Source organism: Myotis davidii, unplaced genomic scaffold (genome assembly GCF_000327345.1).
Source record: "Myotis davidii unplaced genomic scaffold, ASM32734v1 scaffold946, whole genome shotgun sequence".
Lineage (NCBI taxonomy): Eukaryota > Metazoa > Chordata > Mammalia > Chiroptera > Vespertilionidae > Myotis > Myotis davidii.
In genome coordinates this window covers 888491-900240 of record NW_006297395.1, presented here as the reverse complement: position 1 = coordinate 900240, position 11750 = coordinate 888491, and the positions used below count along the sequence as shown (strand labels likewise).

The 11750-nt window shown below is 34.7% G+C and overlaps 1 protein-coding gene and 1 pseudogene across 1 annotated transcript in view; both read right to left on the bottom strand.

Moving 5' to 3' along the window:
- Positions 1-11750, bottom strand: part of FAR1 (fatty acyl-CoA reductase 1) — a 68959-nt gene that overhangs the window by 8226 nt on the left and 48983 nt on the right. The window contains exons 12-13 of the mRNA XM_006773189.2: positions 5205-5334; positions 1245-1372 (exon numbers count right to left, since the gene is read on the bottom strand). Of these exons, the coding sequence (XP_006773252.1) occupies positions 1245-1372; positions 5205-5334 (258 nt within the window). The remainder of the gene's footprint in view (positions 1-1244; positions 1373-5204; positions 5335-11750) is intronic.
- Positions 8812-9495, bottom strand: LOC107184565 (annotated as a pseudogene).

Below are 11750 nucleotides of genomic sequence, written 5' to 3'. Positions count from 1 at the left end.
CTATGGGAGGAAAGAAGAGGAACAACTGTAATAATCTGAACAATAAAGATTTATTTTAAAAACATGGTATTCACTAACCTACTAATAAAATAGACCGCTATTAAAATTTTAACAGCATTTCTGAATGATGGATTAACAGTGATGTTTCCTCTTCTATTTTCTGTGTGGATGGTTTTTTAAACAATCTGTATGTATCCTATATAATAAAAGGATAATATGCAAATTGACTGAACAGCAGAATGACTGGTTTGTATGACATGCACTGACTACCAGGGGGCAGACGCTCAACGCAAGAGCTGCCCCCTGGTGGTCAGTGCACTTCCACAGGGGGAGTATCACTCAGCCAGAAGCTGGGCTCACAGCAGGCGAGCACAGCCCGCCTCGGAGGCAGTTGGATATCCCCCAAGGGGTCCCAGACTGTAAGAGGGTGCAGGCCGGACTGAGGGATGCCTCCACCCCCCCCCCACCCCGCCTCAGTGCACAAATGTTGTGCACTGGGCCTCTAGTTACTTTATAAAAGACTAAGGGGAATAATTATAGCTCTTTTATAAACAAACAAAATTTCCATGTTAAATGATGTATTAGTATATCTATTTTCCTCTTCCAAAGATAGAGTAGGGTGAAAAAAACATAAAATAAATAAATTACCTCCAGTTTAAAATAGATTTTTATTTTCTCCTAATATATTTACTTCTTCAATAGCAATATAATGAATGATAATAGCGATTTTTAAAACTAAATTACACCAGCTTTAGGCGGTTTGGCTCACTGGATAGAGTATCAGCCTATGGACTCAAAGGTCCTGGGTTCGCTTCCAGCCAAGGGCACATGCCCAGATTGCAGGTTTGATCCCCAATGGGGGGCATGCAGGAGGCAGCCAATCAATGATTCTCTCTCATCTTTGATGTTTCTATCTCTCTCTTTACCTTTCTCTCTGAAATCAATAAAAATATATTAAACAACAACAAAAAAAAACAACTAAATTACACCTACACATAGTGTTCAGGAAGAGTAAATAGGCGAAGATATCAAATTTCAACAATATTAGGCTAAATCAATACTACCAAAGTTGCAGTCCAAAGGTAAGAACTTTTCCTAAATACGATAGATTATTAGCAATATCTTCCATTCAATATACCAGCTTATAAAAAAAAAACAAATAAAAAAAAACACCACTGTAAAAAAAAACAAAACACCACCTTAATAAAGAAGACAAAAGGAAATCAAACCCATGTAAAACTTACTTGTTCAGATGTTTTCTAGCTGCAGGGAGGCCAGACATTTCTTCATTCAAAACATATTTCTTAGTGCCCATGCAGTAATTCTCTATGTACTCTGCCCAATGTAACTGCCTTACATCAATATTAAAGGTCTACATAAACAAAAAAAATTACTGGTTACTTTCTTAATTTTTTTCACAACTAGTCAAAAATTCATAGTTTTTCTAAAGGCTAATTCCAAATGACATGATTACAAAATGCTTACAGTATTAACTTTTAAAATCTTACTGCTATTCACAAAAAGTTTATTCCTATTCCATACCTTCCCTTAAACACAGAAACATTTGAGACAATAATCTGAAAACTCAGGCTAGCATTTAAAGAGTGTATTAAGTGTGAAGAGATGCCTGCAACATCCCCCCACCCCAAAAAAGACAAAATTCCATTATCCAAATAGATTTATGTATTCCTCACATATATTTATACATATATTTATTTATTTCCAGTTTGTATCTACAGTGTCTCTCTTCTTGAATATCCTGCATACCATATAGATTAATTTTCTTAGAGAATATTACTGACATCAGGAAAAAGAATGTTATGAAAGCTGGTTTAGGAGGTTAAACAACAGTAATTTGGCCATCTTGATGAAAAGGGTAGGCAAATCTAGAATAAACAGCCTTATAAAAATGGTATTTCATTACAAAATGAGGGGGCCACGCACTACTCAGTGCTCCATACATTGGATAAACAGACTATTCACTATATACCATCACTTATTTGAACACAGTAAGTTCTAGACCCCCCCCCACGGCACCCCCCCACCCTTTTTTCCCCCCACGGACCCCCCCCCCCAAAAAAAAGCTACCATAAATCAACTGTTACAAAAGTGTAATTAGATTCCCACAGAAGAGTGAAAAAGAATGGAACCAAAGACTGGCTGGAAATTTTCAAAAAAATAATCAGACATCAAGGCACAGATTCAAAACTCACAATATACTATACACACACACACACACACACACACACACACACACACACCCATCTAAGCATGTCAGAGTAAAACTATTGAAAGTAAAAGAGAAAGACAGTTGATTTCTCAAAAGAAAATGGGAAGCCAACACTATGAGATGTTTTCCAAGTGCTCAAAGAAAACTGCTGACACAGTATTCTACACCAGCATAAATTACTTTGAAAAATAAGTATGTTCCCAGAAGAATAAAAACTGAGACAATCTGACATCCTTGGGCAACCCACACTAGAAAAATTATACTGAAAGGCATTCTTTAAGCATAATGAAAATGATTCCAGATTGACATCTGAGATGGAAAAAGAAAGAAAAAACAATTACATTGATAAAGCTATATATGAATACTTATTGCATAGACTGCAATGAGAATAATGAATACTTATTGCATAGACTACAATAATAATAATGGTTATGAGGCATATAACACATACACAATTAATATATCTAAAAGCAATAGCAGATAGGTGTTAGTCCTAGCATTTTGCAAGAAAAGCTGTAATTATCAGTATTTTATTAGACATTGATAAATTAGGGAAGGATGCTGTAATCTCTAGAGTAACCTACAAAAACAGCATAAAAATTAATATATGTGTATGTTACTAATACAAGTGGGAAAATACACAACTATAAAAATAACCTCAAAGAAAGCAAAAAAACTTAAAACAGGTGGGACAAATTGTAAGCACTGAGTCAGATTTAAATTCAAAATTGCCAGAAATTACATAATGGATTAAATCTTCCAATTAAAGGTAAAAAATTGTCAGACTAAAAAAAATCCATCTGCTATTTATAAGAGAAATAACTGAGAGATAAGAACACAGAAAAGTTGAAAATAAAAGGATGGAAAAAGATACTCATTTCTAACAGCAATGTAGGAAAATGCCCATTTGCCCAAGGCTTCACCAGAGTATGTTAATAGATTGCATTTTTTTAAAAAATATATTTTATTGATTTTTTTACAGACAGGAAGGGAGAGGGATAGTTAGAAACATCGAGGAGAGAGAAACATCGATCAGCTGCCTCTTGCACACCCCCTACTGGGGATGTGCCCCAACCAAGGTACATGCCCTTGACCGGAATCGAACCTGGGACCCTTGAGTCCGCAGGCTGACGCTCTATCCACTGAGCCAAACCGGTTAGGGCTAGATTGCATTTTTTGCAAATCTGCTAAGGAGTAAATATCTCAGTCTAGCTTTAATTTGTACTTTCATTTTTATGAGTGAGTTTATCTTTTCATATGGTTAAAAATAATTTAAGAATTATTTTTCCTATAAATTGTTCATCTCTCAAGCCCATTTTTCAATAGGATTATTGACATTTTTGGCATGTCTACATAAGCTTTTTATGTAATATGAAATGCACTGAGATACCACTACACACCACCAAAGTGGCTAAAATTAAAATTTTAAATGCCAAATGTTGGATTAATAGGAATTCTCCTAACTGTCACTTGGGAGGTAAATTAATACAACCACTTTGGAAAACTGTTTGGCATTATCTAATAAATTGAACATATGAATACCCTTTGATTCAGTTAGATAAGTATCCTACACAAATATGTACATGTGGTTCATAGAAGCATTACTCCCAATAACCGAAAACTGAAAATAACTCAAATGTCTATGAACAAAAGAATGAAAAAAAATACTATAATTTGTGTAAAGTTAAAAATGTATAACACTAACAGTGTAAAAATTCACAATAGATCAGGAGAGAGGAGGTAGTGATTAGGACAGATTATAAGGGGAATCTTCTGGAGGTAATTTCTATTTCTTCACCTGAATGCTCATTTTCTAATCATCCATTCAGCATTTTACGTTGTGCATTGGAATGTATAGTGTAAGGTGGAAAGGCAAGGGGGGCAGGGAGTATGGAATCAGCAGAAGCCATAAATCTTTCAACTTGAGCCAATCTGCAGGACCCTAGTGACTTAGACCTTGTGCTTTGAAGAGAAGAAGATTGGCTCTAAAGCCTACGGCCCCATAAATTAGGGAGTCTTATCGAATATTCCTGCAAAAACGTAAGAATCCAAAAAGCTGTATCCTCAGAGCAAGGGTGGAAAAGAAGTAAACCTAGCACACACAGAAGTGGGCAGAGAGACAGCACACTTGAGAACCTGTCATGCTGAACCAGCAGAATGGACTAAATCTGCACTCTCCAATATGGTAGCCACAAGAAGCCACATGCACCTCGTGGACATGTGAAATACGGCTAGCCTGAATTGCTGTGAAGTGTAAAATGCACACTGGTTTTCGAAGGCTCAGTATGAGAAATTATCCTTTATGTAATTTAAAAATTTTAAGTAATCTTAGGTTTTTACTCAAATTATGTATATATTGTTTTGGATATACTGAGTTAAATAAGGCATTTAAAAAAAATGTTTAAAGAAGTGGAAGAGAAAGGAAGCTAAAAGAAAGATCTCAGATAAAACATTTTAGTAAGGTCCTGAATTTACTCATTAAGGAAGAGGCTATAGAAATTGCTTAATTTAGACTTTGTTAGGTATACACATTAAAGTATCTAAGGTAACCTCAAAGACAATACACATGAAGAGTTAAAGTTTCAAATTAACAGAGAGGGAGAAATGTGGAATGATAAAAAGTAAAAGAGTATGTGAAAAACAATTTCTGAGGGAAGGTTTTTCTCAAAATTCAAAGAAAACTAAGTGTTTTGGGGGGGGGATGCATAAAGAAGCTAAAGTTCTCTTTCAACCGGACATTAAAAGAAAAAAAAGAATGAACATTTCAATCATACTGCCACATCTAAATACCTTATAAATTCTAAGGTAGAACAATTTTATTTCATCACCAACAATTATGATTGAAGCTTTTAATGAGACTATAAATAAATCAATGACTTTCTTATTGCATAATGATTGTGAAAAATATCCAATTATTTCTCAGGTTGCTCATGGCTGTCTAATTATTTTCTAATATAAAACAGAAAATACTTACCTTTTTATCTTCAGGATTTAGTTGATTCATTAACATATTGACGTTGTCAGTATTCCAAACCCAAGAATTACTTGTGAAATACTCAAGAAACATCATAGCTTTGTGAAGACGAGTTATTGTTTTCATCATCCTGTATTATAAGAAAATGACAGATTCATATTCTGCATAGGTTAGAAAAAAAATCTCATCACCACCCATGGCACCAGTTTGTAAATTGAGACACTGACAGTAAAATCATAATACGTAATTCAAGAAGTGTACCAACCAGCAAGCAATAAGAATATTTCTGTATCTTGGAAGATTATTTCATAAATCCAAAATGTTAAAAAAAAAATTTTAAGCAGCAGCAAATGAATTTACTACTACCTAAAGTTCTGTTGATACATGAAATTAATTTTCAAAGGAAATACAATGCTTTAAAAGGTCAAATTTTCTATATATACAACTAAATAATAATGGATTCAATTAGAATTCCCTTGCTTTTTGTTCCTTAAACAACATTTTAGTAAAATTTCCTGTGAATTCATAACATTATATATTACATTATACAGAAATATTCATTTGCCATTTAGTCAACTTTCTGTATATAGATCTTTAAATAACTTTCTCTTTAACACTGACAAATACCATTCTTGATCATCTTGCTGTGCTATGAAATCAATGACTCATGTTGAAAACTTTTTGAAATATTTACTCACCTTCCCAAATCCCCAAGATCCATCCTTATAGAAATAAGGAAGTGAGATACTGTTTTCTTTGTTTCTTTTTAAAAGGGCAAAAGACCCTAATCATTAAACCTGTCATTTTAAATATCATGGCTTACTATAAGTCATTGATATCATAACATTAACCCGAGCAGTAACATCTATACAATAATTACCAATGATAAGTAGGGAAGAAAGAACTTTTCAAAACAAAACACACACCAAAAATTCCTAACCTCTGATAAATAGAAAAATAATTTGTGAAGAAATACCAAAAAAAAAAAAAATCCCTCAATTTATAGTCCCACAGTAAGGATTAGCATTATATGTAATTTAGAGTCCCAAAATCAGGAACTTTAGAAATGGGGAGAAATTAGAACATTAGAAATGAGGGGGTATGGAGGAATCAAAACAGTAACATAATTAGCTAAGCAATTCTGATGACAAATTTAATACATTTAGAAAGATATCCTGAATCCAGAATATTGAAAAAAATAAAATGAGGTAGCATGGACTATGTAAAGAAAAACTAGTTCATGCAAGAAAGCAATTACAAAACCTCCATTAAACATGAAAAGAATTAGTGAGCCTCAAAAGGCTGTATTTGGACAAAAATAGTTCCTAAAGATAGACAGCACTTAGTGGGAAAAAAGAAGACATACTGCTTTTAAATAAGAGATTATATAATTTTCTAAAAAACAACAAAAAGATACAAGAAATTTGTAATTAAATCAATATGGACTATCACAGCCAGTATAGTATATTTGAATCACATACATAAACATATTTGGTTAATGTGGTTTTCCAACATACAGCTTAAAGTTTTTCTTCCTAACCTCTTTGCACTGACAATTCTCACCTAGTCTTCAATTCATTCAAGTGACAGAATTACCCTAAAACCAATCACTGATTCAGTCGTTAAAAAATAATTACAATAAAAAATTGGGGTGGGAAAAGAAAATTTGAAAGGCCATAAATTTGTAAAGTTCATAGACTATTATTTATCAAACTTATGGCAGATAAAAAATCACAACTTTGCACCATCACTCTTGGCGTAAGAGTGGCACTATATTTTCCTATATCGTCTGAGTATTTGTTTATTCTTTATTATGACAACCAGCAAAAATTAATCAATCACAATCCTTTAGAGTAGAACAAGATCTTAATGGTCATCTAGTCCAGGACTAGACACTTTGTGCCAGATAATTCTTGGTGGGGCTGTCCTGTGCATTCTAAGATGCTTGGCAGCATCCCTGGTCTCCACTACCTCCTCGAGTTGTGATAACTGAAAATATCTCCACATATTGTCAAATGTCCCCTGAAGGGGGCAAAACTGTCCTCAGATTAAAAAATATTAAGCTCATTGAAGTTAAGCTAAAGCGTTAAGCTAAATAAACCAAAAAATAAGACTATGGAACCGCTTTTTAAAAATGTCATTTTGAGCAGTGATGAAATAGCTACATTTCAAGAGCTAGAGTGAATAGTTTATACAACTTCTACATGTAATATTATACATCCTAGTCCCTACAGAGTACTAACCAGGATTCTTATGATGCATGTCTGAATTATACTTATCTGGCTGACACTCAGATTAATGTAAATGAGTAAAATGAACACCATTAATGATATGATTAACATTAATGTAGAAGTAGTAAGGCCCCAATATAAGATATAAAGCTCAGTGCCTTGCTCAATATACATCTGAACAAATTAAATAATATTAACGATAAGACTGTATTTAACATTAATAAAATCGCCTAACTAAAGTCTTTATGTCTTTTTGCTTTTAGACTATAAGCTCCCAGAGGTCAAGGATAATTCCTGATTTGAAAGCCTCACACAGGGCAAACTTCAAGGTTCTTCCTTTGATGTTTCCTATTTGCAGCAGATTTTAATTTCAAAAGGTAGCTGTAATATTATCTCCCATCCTACATGCTCACCTATAATATCACCTTGACTATCTTCCCATCAAGAGGTGAAGGTACCTTATACCCAATAGAATGAGGTGAAAATGAAAGTGTGACTTCCGAGAGTAGTAAGAAAAGGTGAAGAAGCTTTCTAAGCCTTGCTTGCTGGAATACTCACCCTTGAAGCCTTCCGTTGCCATGTGCTGTCCAACTCCCCTAGAGGCTGCCATGATGTGAGGAAGCCCAAACTAGTCCAAGTGGAGAGACCACATGGAGAGGCTCTGAGACTACATGAAGAAAGAAAGATGCCGGGCCACCATAGTTTCTCTGTACCCTTTCTCTCCTTTACCACTCCCCTCCAGTGTACCTGCTCATTCCTGTATGACTGCAAACGCTGGAAATACTCTGGGACAGAAACACCAAGCCAAACCCTTCTAGAATTCCTGACCCAGAGAAATCATAGGAGATTAAGTTTGAGGTGATTCGCAATGCAGCACAGATAACAGGAACAGATCTTAGTACTAAGATTGTGGGGCTGCTATAATAAAAATCTAAAATATGCATTGCCTTTAGGAGCACGTGGTAGAATCTAAAAGGCTCTTGAAGAGACCATGGTGAAACCTGGAAGGACCAAGAAAAGGATTTCAGTGGAAGCCTTAAAGGGCTTAAATGAACCTGCTGTTTGAGGCCTTGAAGGAAAGGGACAAAAATATTGTTGGGAGATGGAAGAACAAAACTGTTGCCTATGATAACATGAAAAATAGAAACTGCACCTAACTTGATGACGTAGCCAAGATTTCCTCAAAGAGGGCAAAGGTGGTATTTAAAAACTGATCTATTTGTATGAGTAGTATTTAGAGGAAATGAAAATACCAGCCAGTTTTGGGAGTGTCATCCCAATATGCCAAGTTTGCAGGTTCAATCTCCCGTCAGGGTACAGCAAGAAGCAACCAATTGATGCATAAATAAGTGGAACAACAAACTGAAGTTTCTCTCTCTCTCTCAAATCAATAAATAACCTATTTTTAAAAGTAAATAAAATGCCAGCCAGGAATTTTTTCTTTTCCACTAAGGCATTTTACTTGCACATTTGCATTACACCACTAGAAAAAGAATCCCAGGATTTTCCCTCCTATGTGTTTTCATCTTGCTTCTTTATGGTCCATGATGCCTACTGAGGGTGTCAGTACAATGAAACCAATATGACGGGATGGAAGCAGATTGTTCTGCCCTTTTATAAATCTTAGAGTTGTACATCAAAACTGGGGTGATTACGCCACACTAGCTTAACCTGTCTGTGAGGTTCACAACAACTTTCCCAGCTCTGTGGTCATCAGTAACTTCAAATTCACCAACATAAACATGCTTCATCATCACAAACAGAAATCAGATGATGACTTTGGAGCACAGATTAGTAAGAACCTGGTGTTTGCCTCTCTTTTTGGCATTGTTGATACCCTTGAGAGCATCAGCCAGAACATTCAAGTGCATTTATGGCAGCATAGAAAGAGGGTAGAAAGAGCCCAGAATGGCTTCTGGGCATGGGTCTAATCCAGGATGCAAATGTAAGATTTTTGGTTAATACCTCAAAAAGATCTAAGGTAGTACCTGAGGAAAACAGAGTGAAGAAATAAAATGGATTGCCTGGCCAGTATACTCAGTGGTTGAGCATCAACCCATGAACCAGGAGGTTATGGTTCAATTCCCAGTCAGAACACATGCCTGGGTTGCAGGCTCAATCCCCATTGGGGGGCTAGCAGGAGGCAGCCAATCAATGATTCTTGCTCATCAATGATGCTTCTATCTCTCTCTCCCTCTCCCTTCTTCTTTCTGAAATCAATAAAAACATATTTTAAAAAAATAAATAAAATGGAATTGCTATAGTCAAGCTTCAAAATTACTAAAATCAAGTAGGTTGGGGCATGAGAAAACAATTCTATTCTTGTTTTAAATAGTCTGGGAACTTAAAATTTGAACTTTTCAGTCCTGTGTCAATGCCTGTATATATATCAACTTTCTGTATGTCAATACTTGACATAAACCAGACCTTCAGACAACTCTCTGATTAGCCCCTGAAAAAGTCACATATCCAGACCACCTGACATCCATTATCCAGATCAACCAATATCTGACAAATAAGTATCCTGGACCAATCCTAGGGCTAAGAATGCAGGACAGATTCTTCTCAAGAATGTACTTTTTACTATAAAATCTTTAAACTTTTTTTTCTTCTTCAAAATATTCTGGGTATTGCCTAGCTATGTGTTTCTGGTTTATAAACCCTAAAACCCTTGAATAAGCCTTTACTGTTTATTTCTAGCCAAAGCATCCAGACACTTTTTGAGTTCGTTCAACATACCTCATAGAAACTTTCTAACAAAAGGCTTATTCCAGATCTTAGAGAAATGTCTTATAGAAGCCCTACTGTTTAAAGAGGCAGGAAATAAGAGGCTAGTCTAAGGATCTAAAAGACAAGAATCTAAGATGTAAGGGTGTTATCCCATCCATAGTAAATTCATATAAGACAGAGATGGACATGTCTCAAAGAGATCTGTGCGTATGGCGTTGGTCTAATGGAGATTGTTTTAAATAGATATACGGGAAACTCACAAGTTTAAAAGGAATCATATCAGTTTACATTGAAAAGGACATAGACAGTACAAAATGAAAAGAGGCCTCTGGATCAAAGATTAACAAACCACATCCTTGGGGCCAAATCTACCTGTTCATGTAAAAAAAGCTGTATTGGAACACTCATGCTTATTCAATTGCATATTGTCTTTGGATATCTAGTTGAGTAATTGTAAATGTCTAATTGAGTAATTGCAAGGTGGAAGCTACAATTAACAGCAGAGTTGAGTAGTTGCAACAGGAACCATACAGCCCTTTGCAGAAACTGATCCCTGTCCTGGGGCTTCCAACCTTTTATGGGCAAGAAGTAGGTTAAGAAGGCAACTATTATAAACACAGGCTAAGAGAAATAATAAATTGAAAAAAATAATAAAATTATAGCTGCCGTTTTAAGCCACTATTAATGATATGACTTGCTATGTAGCAACATCTAGCGTAAATTATTTAATAAACTTTGGTTACTCACTCATTTTTAAGTTTACTAAGCCCCCTTTTTTGTAAGGCATTGTGATATATTTAACCTATTTTACTTTTTTGACCTAGCTGTGACTTCTCTGTTCTAAATTGCAACAACTTTATTAATATCAAGAAAGTATGCACTGCCATCACTCATAAATTTACATCTACTTTTTAGCCACAAAGAATGCTGCCAATGACAAATATTGTACTTTTCAGATTATTCTAGAAAATTTGAAAATATCTTGGAAATATTGTGGGCCTTTTTTCCATTAAGTATTTCTTTACCTAAAGTTATTCAACACCTCTCACAATTTCAATATTAACATAAAAAGTTAGAAACATAATGGACAACTGAATCTACAGAAAATCCCTACAAGTAACTCAGATCCTGATACACTATAACTGGCAGATACTTCACTTTTACTTTTTGAGCAACTGATGAAAGTTTTGGAATCAGAACCTTACCTTCTTTATACACAAATACTCAAATCCTGAACTCTACAATCAAAGACTCCACTGTAATGCCAATGTAGTTAAAACATATTTTATGGGACATTTAACTATAATTTTGGGAAAGACAGGAGGACTTTATGTAAGTTTGTGGAGCTTCAATAAAAAAAAAAAAGGAAAGCAAAAAGAAAGGCTGTAACAACTAGCGGAAAACAAAAAGTTTTCCATTTGTTATTAACTTCTTAAAAAAATATGATATTTCAACCTGGAAATTAGTCAAAAACTGTAATTAACATATTATAAGCTGAATGGGCAGCTGAGATAATTCAAGCAGTTTTCTAAAAGCATCCTACATTTTTCATATAAAACTGCACAATATAATTAAAGCAAAACAC